Raw genomic sequence first — 17,263 nt, 5'->3', positions numbered from 1 at the left:
CAATGTACATTTGTAAAAGTGGGGATTTATCACTTACAAGCATGAAGAACAAATATAGACACAGACTGTGCATTGAGATCGATTTAAGACTCTCCTCTCTTCAGTACAAAAACATACCCTGTTTGAGTTTTCGTTTTTAATGTTGATAATATATTATAAAATGCAGATTTCCTCACAATTGCAAATTTGACACTAATTTAATACAACAGTTCAACAAGCAAAAAGGTAATATTAAATGGTGTGCATTTTAAACACAGTATTGTCAATATTGTTTGCTCTATTTTGCAATGAAGTAATAATTCCAACGAAAGCCACCGCTGAACTGTTGTGCGTCTCCAAGCAACACATAGCGGTGTTTCGTTAATGAATGAAAATGCAAAATTGAACGAATCGGGAGTTAATGATTCAACGATCCATTCATGAATACAGCCACAATGACTCACTCAGTGAGTCACACAGTGACTTTTCACCAATTACATGCGGTTTTAGTTTATTGTTTATAAGTATCACTTAAAGCGGCGCAATGCAGTTTTGGCAATTTCATCACTGTTTTCTCGCTTTTTGCTCACAGGTTTCTCTATAGAGCTCCCCCCACAGCTTCGGAATAAATATTTGACAACACTGTCGTAAAAAACTCGTTAGCGACTCTCCCCCCTCCCATCTTCTCCCTCTGGTCATGTGCATTTGTTTTCAAAGAAGCCGGCAAACGCACCGAGCCATGTCCACTGAGGTATGTATGATACACAGAAGGCTAGCGAGTATGTGTGCAGTGGCGTAAAGCAATTCATTACATCGTGAGACCTGATATCACCCGATACTTCCTGACGCCCGCCGGCCCAAAGTTGCAAAGGTGTTTTTTTTCCGCTCACAGGCGCTAGGGGGAAGTGAGACGGCCACCATTCAGCCCGAAAAAAGTCATATAACCATTCCAATGACTCCGAAGCAGTTCAGTTAAGGTAAATTAAGCTAAAAAAAAAACCTGCTTTCATTTTTCTGATCATTTTATGTCTCTATTCAATATTTTTATTTTATTTAAAACATTATCTTATAACATTGTTGATGCCATTGTAATTGCATTCACACCACCTCTGGGCAGCATTAAACAGTTATTAAGGTGCTCTAAGCGATGTCACGCGTTTTTTAGGCTGAAACATTTTTTGTCACATACAGCAAACATCTCCTCACTATCCGCTAGCTGCCTGTCCCCTGAACACACTTTAAAAAAACACGGTCTCTGTAGACAGCCCAGGCTCCACAAACGGCAAAAAAAACAAACTGGCCCAACCTGGACCACAAAACATAACAAACAGTATTCCAGCCAATAACCGACAAGAATGATTTGGGGGTGGGGGTTGGGGGGTTAGTGCGGAGTGTGGGGAGTGGAGGAGAGAGAAACATGAAGAGGGAAGTTAGCAAGAGGAGAGATGTCCACAACGACAACGACTAGCGTTAGAATTATATTCTCTTGAATTTTGATATGGCCGACACACGACCAAAGAGACGACGTTCCGATGAACAAATAGCAAAGAAGAGGGAAAAGTAGAAGGAACGCAATTTACATCGGAAAAGCCTTTGAAAGGTAGCGAGAACTCCGCTGGCAGAAGGGCTTCCAATCCGACATTCAGGTGGCTCTGTTTTTGCTGGACAGGGTAAATCCAGTCTGGTGTTCATGACTGTTTCAGGAAGCACGGAAGGGAGGGGCAGGAGACAGGATGAGGAGGAGGGAGGGTCGAGCTAGCCTCCGTTTTGTTTGACAATACTTTGAACGTCAACAAGAAGTGACGTCACCCAACATCGCTTAGAGCACCTTTAACTCTTTCCCCGCCACTGACGGAAATTTCCGGCTTTCTGTGTTCTCCCTGTTATACAGTAGGGGGCGCTATTAGGTATCTTCTGAAAGAGTACAGAATCTCCAGATCAAAACACAGGCGAAAGAAGAATCAGAAACAAATGATAGCATATGTAAGAAGATGCATATGTAAAATAACTTGAACATCAACATTAAACAACATATCAATCAAAACTGCCTAATGCTACCGAATGAAATGTCGACCCAGGACAAGGTATAGGACTGTGAAGCTTTGAGGGTGTTGATGAACACGATCTACTCCATCTGTGTTTTGATCATCGTTCTGAATCTGATCCAGATTTAGTCTTTGAAAAAAAAAGGTGTTTTGCTCAAAATGTTGCTTTTTTCTGAAACGTACCCACATTCAAGTGTTAATAAAAAAAATAATGCATGGAGCTAGAATAAAACCGTTTTTTTGTTTAAAAGCAGTGGCTCTGTTCTTTCTTTTGATATATTGCATGTTCAGATATTCATGCAACAAAATATTGTGTGGGCCATGAAACTTTTGTGAAAATGATCAAAATGCTGGCATTTGCTAGCCTGGATGCCAGCCGAACTTAGCCCCGCCCACAACATTTTTTGGTCGGGAAGTTCGGTCTGGACTCGTTCCGTTGAGGAGCTATTATGCCCGAACAAAAATTGTTCGGACCAATCAAATTGTCAGGGCGGGCTTTATACGATGATGGACAGATGAGCAATGTAACGTAATCATCCACGTCACCAACGAGCGCTTGGGTTGAATTCGTTTACAACACAGATGACTGCTGCTGGAGAATTGTTATTTCACGAGTTCACACTTACAAATAAGTCAGATAGAATAAATGCATATTTGGCGTGCTGTCCGAGGAGAGGCTCCGGGCTCGGTATTCGGCCCGAACCCAAAGTGCTCCCCCCGTATTCCAGGCTGTGGAAGAACAGGCCGAGAGTGAGTGGAGGGATGCTGAAAACTGTCAAGGAATGTTAGGTGAGTTGACAAAGTGAATAAATATATGCTTCCTCTCATGCTGATAGTGTAGACTGGAGTGGAGATTGTTTGATGACAAGTTGATTGGATTGATTATTTGAACGTGCTCCTCCCGAACTTTGTTTATAAAACATTATGTGTAGATTCCGCCATCGCGTCTGTTATAGAAGATATCGACAGCGCATTCATTTTAAAAGAGGAACAGAGAACCACGATCAAGGCATTTGTCGATCGGAAACATGAATGAAAAACATACATCACTTACTCCGTTGCTCTGATTGGTTGTAGGTCTATCCAATTGAGTGCAGAGGCATTTTCCTTCCTGGTTCGGTTGAAACACGCCCCATAATCAAAGCTCAATGGAGCAGTATCAGACTCACATTCCGACTAGAATCTGAGTATGACGACGTCAGGCTAGGCATTTGCTGACAACTTTTTAAAAATATGCTGGAGGGGAAAGAGTTAAAATATACGCACCTGAAAATCAATATAAAGGGGCAAATATAGTCCCTTAATGAAAAAGGTGTGAGTGCAGTGTAAGAGGAAAAGAGGAGGTGCGCAGAAGGATGTTAAACGCCTCAGGGGGTTTGGAAAGTTTGGAAACCACTGCTCTAATGGAAGATTGCTTTAATGGTTTTATTGAATTTTCCTCTCCAACTATGATGAAAATGAGAATAATTTGAGGTAATGACATTAGTGTCAGTCCGTGTGAGAATAAATCTGCCAGTTATGCCGCATTAAACTCTCAGTGGAGTTTAAAATTCTTTGCTCAATAAACAGCTGAAAAAATTCGAATGAACAGAGAAGGTGATATTAAGGAGTTAATTTGCCTTATTTACATGTTTTTCTGGCGTTTCACAGTTTTGTAGATTATGCGGTAAATGTTCTCAGTAGCTATGTTTTCATCCAAACTTGCGAATTTAACTTATGTGCAGAATTGGAATATTGCATAAAACATTTGCACATAAAGCACCATTTCCATCCAATGTGTTCAAGAGAACAGAATGGGAAATTGGCGCAAAATATCTGTAATAAAAATGGAAGTTGCAGCCATTATCTTTCTTCCTACATCATAAATTACATACATGATCATTGCGCAGACAAAACGCAATAAACGCTGTCATGTTATCTTGCGTTCGGACGCCTGGTGTTTGGGAATGCAATCATGTGACACTTCTGGGAGGGAATTAAACCAAGTCATTCTGATGAAAAAACTCAGGCATTTCAGAACGACCAAACATTTAAAATGCTGTGTGTGATGAAATTGGTCCACTGGTTTGTTCAGTTATCCAATCACATTCTCTGTTAAGGCAAAGTCATGTCAGTTTTTTTGTTGCGCATCGAGGGATTTATTCTTTAAATGTGTTTACATTGTAAGTTATGCGCATGTCTTCTTATCAGATAAATATATCCACCTCATTTGAGCGCATTCGTTTTTATGCACATTTTTAGAATTTGTGCACAGTGTTTTTATGCATTTACCCAAAATGTGCATAAAAATAAGTGGATGGAAACATAGCTAGTGATCACAGCAAGTACAATCAAATCTGATCGTACCTGTGCGGTCCCGGCGCTGGTGTTCCTCTGGCTCGTGTGCTGGTTTTGCCTCTCGCAGCCGGGACTTTGGCGTCCTCCGAGCCGCCGTTCAGATACGTCAGCTCCTGTAGCTGAGCCTGTCTGATCTCATCATTATAGTCCTGTAAGAGACACACACACACACATGGGCAGTAGTTAATGAGCTGGAACAGGCAATAATGGTCCACTTGATTTTCAAGGGGAAATATACGCCCCCAGCAACCCCAAACATGCTCCAACATGTCTTTTTTCCCAAGAGGAAGAATTCTGCATATAAATAGTAACATTTAATATAGCTTTTCATTAGCATAACAGATGCGACTGTGAGATGTTATATACATAAAGTCAATACTGCGCACACACGTGTACATATGCATAGTGTTTGTTGTTCTAACTAAAATAGGATTTTCAGCAAAAAACTAAACAAAACAAAAACACGGTCCTGTGGACACCAGGCCTCCTTAGACAAAATGTACCTGGTAAAAATACAATTTTTAAAACCAGTGAATATGTATTTTTGGTCTCCAGGTAATAAACACTGCAGTCAGGTAACAGCAAACATGCTGATGCTCAGCTTTTGTTCAGCAGATCGCGCTCACACCTGTGTGCAAACGTACCGGGATAAGGAATTTTTTGATCTCCTCCAGAGCATGACCCATTCTCGCATACGCTTCGGCGGGGGGAGCGAACACCTCGATCAGCACGTGAAGATCTTCGTTGAGGTGATTATACTTTGCCTCTCCGCTCTTTCGCAGTTCTTCTTCCTTTTAACGCAAGAGTACGAAAAAAGAAACATTTAAAACACATATTAAATTGATCAAAAGTGACAGTAAAGACATTAATTATGTTACAAACTATTTCTATTTCAAATAAATTCATCAAAGAATCCATCAAAAAAAAGGGAAATTATTTTTAAAATAAAAATAAGTTAATAAATAAGAAAATGTAAATAATAATAAAAAAATAGAAGATGCAGGAAGGAAAGACCCTTTTTCCACCTTTGAAATGCCACGTTCTGGATACTAAGGGATGTAAATAAATAAACAAGCAAAATTAATAAACTGCAGTAATTATGCCATGCATATTCAATTCAATTAAAATGGAAATTCCATATGCAAATCCATTAACACTGGGCAGCGAGTGTGTGTGTGTGTTGGTGGGGGGGGGGGACCCAGAACTGTAAGCTGACGCAAAGCAAAAGAGCAATTTAACAGGAACACAAAACAAAAACATGGCAAATAATTACATCAGCCCACCCGTCAGATGCACAGATGAAGCAGGGTGAGATTCCTTCATCCAACATGTTTTTTCATTGGAGAGCAAAACATGCTGTTAAGTGTGTGTGTGTGTGTGTGTGTGTGTGTGTGTGTGTGTGTGTGTGTGTGTTTCTCCTGTGCTTCCTCTGATGTAATGCAGTTAATCTGATCTCTTTAAGACAGTCAATGTTATGCAAATGAGATGCTAATTTCATCTACTGTTTACTGAAAGAGGTGAGCTTAGTGCAGATATGGTGAGGTAACAGAGTGTGTGTGTGCGCGTGCAATGGCAGTAGGAATAAAACATTGGTTTTGCTGTTTCACAGAACCAAGATATGCTGTTGTTGTAATGTTAGCTATAGTAACAGGACAGTTTTGAGAGTCATTGTTTGTCTGGAGTTTCTGACGACTAACAAAAAACTCTTGCTTGCATATACTCTTGTGTACTGTATGCTCTTTTTTTGTTCTTCTTTGACGTTCATTCGTCATCTTCGCTTTATTTTTCGCAAAGCATTATTTTGATATGATAAAGAGACATCCACTCTTGCATTGTGTGTTCGTGCATTTTGGGGGCGGAGCCACGAAGGGAGGGGTGTGTAAAAGTATCAGTAAAATAACTGTTATGTTTGTATGGTCCACAGCTTTGAGAAAAGTGCTTGCAAGAGCATATTTTTCATATTTATCGGTGAACACACATATACATATTAAGTTTTCTAAACTGCTTCCAAAAAACAACCTCTTGTAGGGTTTGGGGCGTGCATGTTTACTATCAACATCGTTTGGTAAATTCTGTGAAATTCGTTTCTGCGAATTCTAGAACATCAAAGAGAATTATGAGCTTTAAGCAAATCTCTCCTCTCTGCTGTGAGACAGCACTGCAGGAGAATCTCCAAACGGCTTAAAACCGCGCAGGTGAGCGTTCCAGATCCAAACCGTCCAATTTGCGCCGCACAATTCTCCCTCTCTCGCTTTTCTCCATGGAGAGCTTGTTCACCAAAATCTGACAGGACCGGAGGAGAGCAGCAGTCAATAACAACACGCCCAATTAGTAGATAAAACCTTCCAGAACACCCCGAGCTCTGTAACAGCTGTCTGAAGGGAGAAGATTGCTCGTGTGAACAGGGATGTAATTGCGAGCACGCTTATACATGCACACATCAAAATCACCTGCAGTTGAGCTATTCAGAAATGGCCCAAAATCAACATCACACACACACACACACACACACACACACACACACACACACACACACACACACACACACGAGAAATATCTGTGAGAAATATGCTGGGGGGAAATGTCAATCACTTAAAGGATACATATCATGGAATTTCCTGACTCTTTTGAAATACATTTTGCACAAAATAACATTAACCAATTATAGCATAGGTCATTTAGAACAGTCTTAAAAGTACAGCCTGTTCTAAAAGTTTATGGTGCGAAAGATTTACAACAAAAGAATACTTTCTTGAGCAGCAAATCAGCATATTAGAATGATTTCTGAAGGATCATGTGACTCTGAAGACTGGAGTAATGATGAGGTTAGGGTTAGCTGCCTGGAAGGAGCCATTGGGGGCTTAAAACACCATCGAGCTGCTTAAAATGCAGCTTTGTGTCACAGTGTCATGAAACAGAAGGATACACACAGGTAACGTAATCAACAGGAGTCGGGTTAAGGAGTCTAAGGAGTCGGGTTAAGGAGTCGGTCGGGTTAAGGAGTCGGTCGGGTTAAGGAGTCGGTCGGGTTAAGGAGTCGGTCGGGTTAAGGAGTCGGTCGGGTTAAGGAGTCGGTCGGGTTAAGGAGTCGGTCGGGTTAAGGAGTCGGGTTAAGGAGTCGGGTTAAGGAGTCGGGTTAAGGAGTCGGGTTAAGGAGTCGGGTTAATGTTCTTTGAGGGAACGATAAGACCAGACAATGGTGAACTGCAGAGGGAAGAGTTATATAGTGCTGGATGATGATCAGTGAAGATTGGTGACAGGTGACGGTGATCTCTGAGATTGGGAAGTGCATGCAGGTGAGGACCAGGGAGGATGATGGGAAATGTAGTGAGGAGGTGGTGACTAGCTGGTGACGTGACACACAGGAATATCTATTTCTATTAATATAGAAAAAAATTATTATAAGTTATGATAATATTACAAAAAATATTAATGTTTTATTGCATTTTTGTTCTAATAAATGCAGCCGTGGTGAGCATAAAAGTATTGTGCTTATACTTATGACAACATTCAAAAAAATCTTACCAACCATTTGAAAAGTAGTGTATGTTTTAACTTTATTCTCTATGGGAGCTGGGAGTGAGGGGACTGTGGGATTGAAAAACCTTTATGCAAATGAGAAGTGCTAAAATGCTGGACGGCAGCCAATCACTGTGGGGTGAAAGCAGTGATTTTCATTATCTGCCAACACTTTCTAGTACTTAAAATCATTACTTATTATTTAATTTAATTCAGATTTCAAGTGCAGTTTACACCCTAAAGTGTTTTAAGCCATAAAAATGTTAAAAGTAATTGAAATAAGCACAAATGTTAGGGCACGTCAAAACACCTCAGACCCCACAGGGTTAAAATATATACTTTGGACATTAGGAAATCCAATTTTCCAACTGTATCTATGCAGGTAGATTGAGCTTGTATTGAAAACAATTATAGACCTGAACTGGGCTGTTTTTGGTCCAAGAAACCTTGGCTTGGATAAAAAGAGATCAGGGGAAAACCACTAAATCGAACAAAACGACCACTTTAAATAGAATAATGCCTCTGAATTGCTTGAACAGCCAAAGTCAGTTGAATGAAATGCTTGAAGAACTAATCTGTTTTTTTTGTCAATAACCCCAAACCTATCAGACAATATATCTCTGTCCCTTTGTCTCTTGTGTTCTTTCTCTCTCTGACAGTACGCTGAGGTTAGCATTTCTTTATGACATTGTATCCCTCTTTCCAGGTGAGGTGGTGAGGTGGGGGGGGGGCATCAGCAACTATCGATCGATTCAATCAGCGGCGCAGCGCGTAGAAAAACGACAGACACAGTCGAGATCGTTCAGAACGCTTCTCATCCGTGACAGCGGAGACAATGAGAAGCTGCGGTAAAAGACGGGACAGAAACGCAAGCTCCTGCCTCGTACACTCTGATTAACGGCCCAAAGGAAAAACACTGATAATAAGGGGAAAAAGAATACCTTTTCTTTGTCTCTCATGGATCCCTTGCCGAGGATGGACATCTTGGTCAGCGTGTCCTCTTGTAGTCTCTTTAATGAGTTCCCTCGAGGACCCAGGAGTTTACCCACGAAATTAAACTAATAAAGAGGGAAAAAACAGAGAGTTTTACTAACACTTCATTGTACTGTCTTCTAATAACTATTTCTTGCTATATCAGTCATGCAGAATTACATGCTAAATATTTCCTCTGCAAAAGTAGTTAAACATTTATCAAACCCACACACTGGTATATTAAACAACCAATTAAACAGCGCCACTTTCCTTTCCATTGCCACTGTACTTGCTTCTTTGTTCAAAATTTTTATTAATATTTTACAATTTATGATTTTTTTTAAATTATTAGCTAGTTCACATACATATGTATATATATAATAGGTATTATATTTCCCCTATATATATATATATATATATATATATATATATATATATATATATATATATTAACTAGCTAATTATAAAAACAAAAAAACATAACTACATGATGTGCCGATTAATTAATCTAATTAATTGCAATTTAATTGCACATCAAATTTGGCTGAGAAATTACCCTTAAAAGATCATTTAAAGTCATTATTGTGTTAAATAAGAAAATCATCAAAAGACATTACAAAAAGTAGCTTTAGACAGAAATATTTTATCTGATTAAACATAGAATTTATTACACATAAACTTTTAGGCTACAAGGGCCATACTTTTTTGAATTGGTATTTAGATATATTTACAGACCAAAAATAGCTTCAAAACAGCTTTTATGTTCTGCAAAAGAAAGAAAGTTATACAGGTTTGAAACAACATTAGGGTGAGTAAATGTAAAGAAACCGGATTTTCATTTTTGGACATGAACAGCACTCATGTAATATTACAGTCGCTTCAAAAAGTTCATAAAGAGATCGTAAAACTAATCTATATGAATTGAGCGGTTTAGTACAAATATTCTGAAGAGACACGATTGCTTTATATGCTGAACCGATTTAATTTAGGCTTTTATTCACACATTTAAGTGTAACAAACAATATAGTGTTTTATTTCCATATAACTGAATATAAACTAATCACTGAGGTCCCAAACAAATGAAGATGAAACTTCAAATTGCTTCAATAATAGAAAAATATAATGCAAAATGTACGAGTTAAGTGGCAACAGCATTCATTTTTTATTTATTTTCTTTTTTATAATTAATAGTTTTAAATTACCGTGCTACATTTCCAGTGTTTAGTGCTTGTGAGGGGACAAAACCATAAAGTTTCTCTTGACAGAACTGCATCTGTAAAAAACGCTTTACTGAATCAAAAGAGACTCAAGATCTAAAACACACCCAGTTTCGTGTCACATTCAGATGGATACAGGTGGCGAGGATCAAAGAAACAAGAGAGAGAATAAAGAGAAAGAAAGGAAGAAGAAACATCCCAGAGAGACCAAAGCATGACAAAAGAAAGAGGAAGCGTATTGGCTGAGGAGGTGAGACGGTTTAACGGATGTTCTTGTTAAACCGCTTCATCTGCGCCTGCTGTCTAGGCTTGTTAGCGATCTCAGCGCTGAACCTGGAGTGGGAGATCAAATCCTGCCACCCATGAAGACCTCAGAGAACGTCTACTGACATATTCTGAAACTCACAGCAACACAAAGGCTTGACTGAATCTGCTGGAAAAATATGAATCCCAGAATTAGCAGAAAGAGCGGAATGGCTGTACCTCTACTACATACTAAAAAGCATGCACTTGGTGATGGGAAAGTGCACACTTTTGAGTTCATATAATGTCAGTACGCATGTGAACGTAAGCATTCAACTACTTTCATTAAAATGTATTGTTTCATGAACTATTAGGTTAACTGCTGTAGAAGAATGAATGCATACTTTGACAATTCCAACAGACAAACGTTTTCTATCCGAGCATCTCTGGCATACAACATTCAACTTTTACTGCTCAGAGTTTGAAGAGTTTATCTGAAGAGATATTGTTGGCATACTGTACAGTATAGAACTATACAATAAATATATACAGAAGTTCAGATTTGCATTTGCATTTAGAAGAATTTAACCCTTTGGCTGTGTTGAAAACCCTATAACACCTTTGATGTTTCTAGTCAAAATAACCGTCCTTTTAAAAATTGCTTGTAAATTTCTCGCCATGCTATATTATTATCACCAAATATTGAATTTGGATTGATTGTAGGCCTCATTGATATGAGCTTATGCACCGCAGTTTTTGAGTGAAAAAAACAAACATTATTTTTCGATAATTTTGTCAATGTTCAACAAAATATTGGGGGGGAAAAATGCAGTTTATCACACTATTGTGCTTTAATGTTTAACCAGGAAGTTTGTTTTTAAATGCTTCTATTTTGTACAAAATGTCGCACTTGTGGTGTTCCCGAAATGGTCAAAAATGACCAGCCTATACAAAAAATTGCTTATAAATCTCTCATTATACTATATTATCACTAAATATTGGGTCAATCTTTTTATCAACTTGTTTTCTTTCAGTTAGGACAGGGTTTGTATTTATTTTTTAAACTGATTGATCACAATTTTGGGAAGTCTAGTTATAACCCTGTTCGAGTCAAAGTCAGTAAGTTTTTATCCAATGAGATAACATTAACTAACATTTTCGGGAAAAAGAAGAATCTCTCTGCATGGGTCAAAATGACCCGAACACAACAGAAGCGTTATGAGAAATATTTGAGTTTATCTCTGTCCTGTAAATGTAGACTTTGGTATCTTGCCAAGTCTTTGCATAAGACACAACTGAGATCTCTTCTGAAACTCTAAAGGAGAAACTTTCCATGAAACTTCCATTTGCTATAATAAACATAATCTCATTGCTCTTTAGAAGAAACAATTGAGATGTTAAAACGTTTTTTTTATTATTATTTTTTTTTTTTTATTCCAATGGGAACACACTTTGATTTGAGATGCACTAATCCTTATACTTTGGGACATAATAACCTCACATACTTTGTAGTTCTGTTAGTATGCAAATTAGGATGGAGCTGATGACTATGATGTCACTGGGGACACTGTAAAGAGGTCATGACCTTTAAGTCAAACCCACCACTGAATGATCTTTTGCATATGCCACATATCAATGTAATTTATTAACATTAACCTATAAATGTAACCCACAGTATATCGAATATAACGTATATTTCTGCTTTATACTCCCATTAAGTGTCAGTAAGTGGGTGTGGGATTTTAAGAGCGCGGTTTGTTCTGCTGCTGATGGCTGTTTGTGTGGATGCTTTCATTAAATGCCTGTTATTTACTGAGGCTTTTGTTTAGCTGCTCTTTAATGGTGTAATCTGATGATATTAATGCTTGTAAATGACAGCGTGGGCCTTAATCTGGACATTAAACACAACACCGAGCTGCGTGAGGATTTACGGAAAGCTCTAAATCTCCTAAACCCACCCCAACACACACACATTAAAACACACCTCTCCTCAAAACGCACAAATATAGAAATGCTCAAATTGACATGCCGTGTGTGTTTGCCCCTGAGAATGTGCCATAAATTCCCATAATCGATCGCTGTTTCTAAATTAATGATCAATTAATCGATTAATCTTTGACTTTAACCTCTTAAATCCTAAACGGGGCGTTACTAAGTTATCACGTTACGTAACAACCACTTGCTTAACCAACATAAAATAGGTGTCGTTTTAAAGTGTAGAAGCTTTGGCTTTACAGTGAATATAGGGAATATGACAATTGCTTAACAAGTGGTTATAAATTTGCTGACATATGAGGGGCTGTTTACAAACGTAAAAACGTAAAACTTTTTATGCATTTTAGACATTCGTTTACACGCCAACTGCGTTTTGGGTGCCTGAAAACGCAAAGTTTTGAAAACGGGTTTCAAAGTGCAAGATTTAGAAAAACGCGAATCTCTGAAGACTATGACGTCACGCACATGTGTATTACGTGTTCATCGCCTTGTCTATAGTGTTTCATCGCCATCTAATGGCCTGGCAGCAGAATGCAAGGGTTTTTATTCACTTTCACGGGTCTGTGCGAAAGGGGATCGTTTTGACAATAGTGTCGCCTGTACGTGGAAAACTGGGGCTGCATCCGAAATCACAAACTTCCCTATATAGTAGGTGAAAAACAGTATAAGACAAAAGAAGTATGTCCAAATACACAGTACTCATAAAAGAGTAGACAAAAAGTACAAGTTTTATTATTTTCAATCTGCAGAGCTTCCTTAAAATATTACCGTCTCACGACAAAAAGAAAAAGAAAAAAACTAGGGGAGGATAATAACTGTTATCTGATATAAAAGCAAAAAATGTGTGCAGCTTTAGGAAAATGTGTGTAGGCTTATAGGAAAGGCACGGGCAAAATGGGGTAATAGCTCACAGGCAAAATTTTGATATCCCACCATGACATTCATTATGAATTCATTTAAATTGCAGATTACATCAGGTAATGAGGGCAATTTACCGATCGTTCAGCTGATAGTGTCCTGACGCAGATGCTAAATCACATACAGTATTCACTCAAAAGCTTTCAAAAGAGATCCAGTTGTCACTTATTAAGCTTGGTTTACTTTTTATGGAAATTTCTGCCTCACTAATAAAGCTCAGTTTGTTTGGCTGAGAAGAAAGCTGCATTCTCTTGTTTCAGACGAAACAGCCGGCACACTTTGGGTCTGACTTCACAGCCTTCACAACAAGACTGACCTCACAGACAAGCAGCCAGAGACATGAAAAGGCAAAAAAAGTTTTGATAACACTTTAATTTAAAGGAATAATTAACCTAAAAATGGAGATAATGTCCTTGTTTACTCACCATCATGTCATTCTGAACCCGTATGCTGTTATTTTATCCACAGAATTACAAAAAAAAAAGGATTTTGGAATTAAACATATGCAGACCTTTTTATACAAAGTTACATAAAATTACTATTTTCTAAGTCTTCTGAAGTCATAGATTTGTGTGAGAAATAAATCAACATTTAGCTTGTTTTTCAATGAAAATCTTCCCTTTTTCTTTAGCTCTCAAAACTGGCACATCTCGTCCTGAATCCGAACCGGACTCAAAAGAGATGGGATTGTCAGTAATTAACCTGCTGTTCACAAAAATAGCTACAGACGACTTGGAATATGTGATTAAAAGACTAAATTAAATCTGTTTTTCATACAAAGCGATCCAGTCTCTTCAGAATATTTGAACTAAACCTCTCAATTCAAATGGATTAGATTTACAATCTCTATGAACTTTTTGAAGCGTCAAAGTGTCAGTTGCGTAGCTGTCAACGGAGGGACAGAAATCTCTCCGTTTTCATCAAAAAGATCTTCATTTGTGTTCTGAAGATGAATGAAAGTCTTAGGCCTATGGGTTTGGAACAACATGATGGGGAGTAATTAATGACATAATTAAACATTTTGAGTGAACTATCCCTTTTAGCATCCCAACCAGACTTGCACTGCAGCTCAACCAATAGCGTGAGTTTGGGGCAGGACTATTTGTTTGACTCACCAATGGCAGTCAGTTAGAGAAATCAACGACAAATCCATGACCGGTGGCGCAGAAAAGACATGCTTCACCTATAACAAACACTTAAAATGCATATTTCTTGCTCTCTAATATAAGATTCTTCTTTAATCCCAATAACCAGCTCCCCTGACCTCACGAGATGAAATTAGCCAAGAAAGTGTCCCAGTCTTGTAAACATGTGCAGCATAAATGAGGCTAGAGGTGACGTCTGGAGGAAAAGTGTTCCAATCAGATTCATCACACTCACCCTTCAAGCGCTCTCTTTTTCTCTACATCCACCTGTCAGACTGGACAAATTGAATTTGTCTTCCTCCAGTAGCTCTCTGAAGCTCTAAACAGCGCATTAGTGTCTGCAGTCATCAGAGCTGTCAAAGGCAATCTGTTTAGTGTGACGCGGGCGACGTGAATAGCCGCGCCGTATGACATTACACTGGCGCTCTCCCTCCGTCACTGATAATTGCTTTATTTGAAGAGGCCGATCATTACTGCTGTAACGCTGAGGGCTCACGTACCCTGACATTCCTTTTAGCTCTGAGATGAAGTTTCGTTTACAGGACCTGACATCCAGATCTTTTTTCTTCCCAACAGTCGTCCAATAATGCATCGCTATGACAAAGCTGAAGTCCACAGAAACTGTTCAACATTGAACGGTAAGAGCTCAGGTTTGAGTTTGGCCCATGGCCCAATTCATGTACTATGGTTTTTATATGGTACTCCAAGTTACTTTCAAGAATTCCATAGTTTTAAATGTCTGAAAACCATGGTGGTACAGTACAATGGTACTTTTTTGATAAATGTACTAAATTATTATTAATATGTATGGTATGTGCTATGGTATAGCATATAAAAACCATGGTACGTGAATTTCAATACCACAGTGTATCTAAAATTACTACTTATTAACATATGATACCATGGTGTTACAGCCAATGTACTTTTTAAAAAGGTAATCATATTCACATTCAGTACATGGTATTAATATGGTACTCCAAGGTACTTCCAATACCATGGCACACGTCTAAACACCACTGTAAGTGTACTGAAAGATTACACTTACAAAAAGTATGGTACAACCATGTTTTTTGGACATTGTACCATGGTATTTTGGGAGGCTACCACAGTATTTTGGACATATGCCATGGTAGTAGCATATAAAAACCATGGTAAATGAATTTCGGAAATACCCTGAAATTAGGTATTTTGGACATCTACCACTATACTAAACTATGGCACATAGTATATTTCAAAGCACCACAGTTTTACCATCTGATACCATGGTAAGTAATATGTTACCCTAAGGAACTTCAAAGAATAACATGGTCTTTACCATGGTACATGTCTAAAAACCATTTGGTAATACTATGGTACTTTTGGGTAAATAGTATTTTCACTAGTATTTTATCATATTCACATACCATGGTATTTATGAGGTACTCTAAGACATTTGAATAACATGATATTACCATGGCGCATGTAAATGTAAATGTAAATGTTTTTGTTAGCATGAAATGCAAACATAATTATGCTAAGGATGGAAATGTTGAGTTCTGGACTCAAACCGGCCTCATCCATGTGAGCACCACAGCTCCAACGTGCTGACATAAAGATACCAAGACACTAGAAGACACTAGAAGTAAAGATACCAATAAATCACTCACTATCTAAAGCAGCAAACCGCTTCTGTGCACATTGATGGACAGTGGGAAGAGTTTGTTTGAGTTTGGCAGGCACTCTACCATAGACTGTGATTAAAGTAATCGGCTGATCATGCAGTGAAAGCGAGAGGCTCTGGAACAGAAGACAATTATATTCACGACACTGCAGCGTGGAAACGCATCATACAACTAGATCATTCGACTCACTGCACTGTGACAAATTTCATACTGAATAGATAATAATCTCATTATAAGGTCCAGCTATAACGGAACCACAGAGCCAACAAGCTCCATGATCCACAAACATCTCTGGGCGACTGGGGGCTCCTGTGGGTGGAGGAGTCACAAGAAAAGCTGGAGTTGTGTTTAATAACACAAGCTGACATTTGTGTTTGATTAACATTTAGACAGTGTAGAGGTCTGGATGGGAACTCAATTGAAGCACAATGCTACGGTAAACAAAACCCTGTGTCCTGACAAAACCCATGAGACAAAAAAATCTCTTTTTTTTATATATATATATTTTTTTTTATATATATATATTTAAATATATATATACATGTTTTCATGTCTTTTATTTTGTAGTTTGGTTCCTGTTTCCTGTCATGTATTGCTCTTGCCATGTGCTCTCCCTTTTATGTGTCATGTCCTGACCGCTGTCTGTGAGTCTCACATAAGCAAGTCAATTTCACGTTTTTGTTCATGTTATGTTTCAAATCATGTTTGTTGCAAGTTTTTCTTTTGGTTCACGTTTGGATTTAAATAAACTGCACTTGGGATCTTCAACTTGCCTTTAGCGGACTTTATTACTGTGTGTGTGTGTGTGTGTGTGTGTGTGTGTGTGTGTGTGTGTGTGTGTGTGTGTGTGTGTGTGTGTGTGTGTGTGTGTGTGTGTGTGTGTGTGTGTGTGTGTGTGTGTGTGTGTGTGTGTGTGTGTGTGTGTGTGTGTTACCCTTCACAGCACACTCCCTCTGGGATCCCAGAGCCCATTTACAAACCCTCTTCAAAAAATAGCTCACACACATTATTACACTCTGAATGTGTGCGCACACACGGCTGCTCGAATACCATGTGTTTAAATGTGTGCACAAATGTATGTAGCTGCCAAAAGTCCCTCTGCTCTCATGTAAGAAGCATGAGTTGTTCATCTGTCCAGGGTCCATTTGTCATGAAAAGAGGCCAATTCGTCATTTTGTCATGCCAATTCACTTGTTGAAGTAGGTTTTGATTGCTTGCATTTAAAACCAGCT

The 17,263-nt window shown here is 38.5% G+C and overlaps 1 protein-coding gene across 2 annotated transcripts in view; it reads right to left on the bottom strand.

The window, feature by feature from the left end:
* The window catches only part of khdrbs3 (KH domain containing, RNA binding, signal transduction associated 3), a 135,294-nt gene that overhangs the window by 40,434 nt on the left and 77,597 nt on the right, over nucleotides 1–17,263 (bottom strand). For both annotated transcript variants that reach the window (XR_014210506.1, XM_082186269.1), the window contains exons 3-5: nucleotides 8,822–8,938; nucleotides 5,006–5,152; nucleotides 4,371–4,510 (exon numbers count right to left, since the gene is read on the bottom strand). Coding sequence is in view for 1 of the 2 variants with exons in the window: in XM_082186269.1 (XP_082042395.1) it covers nucleotides 4,371–4,510; nucleotides 5,006–5,152; nucleotides 8,822–8,938 (404 nt within the window). In the remaining variant the exon portion in view is untranslated. The remainder of the gene's footprint in view (nucleotides 1–4,370; nucleotides 4,511–5,005; nucleotides 5,153–8,821; nucleotides 8,939–17,263) is intronic.

Source organism: Leuciscus leuciscus (assembly GCF_965113295.1).
Source record: "Leuciscus leuciscus genome assembly, chromosome: 12".
In the NCBI taxonomy this organism is placed as follows: Eukaryota; Metazoa; Chordata; class Actinopteri; order Cypriniformes; family Leuciscidae; genus Leuciscus; species Leuciscus leuciscus.
Note: the sequence above shows the minus strand (reverse complement) of the source record. Positions and strands in the feature narration are given on the sequence as shown.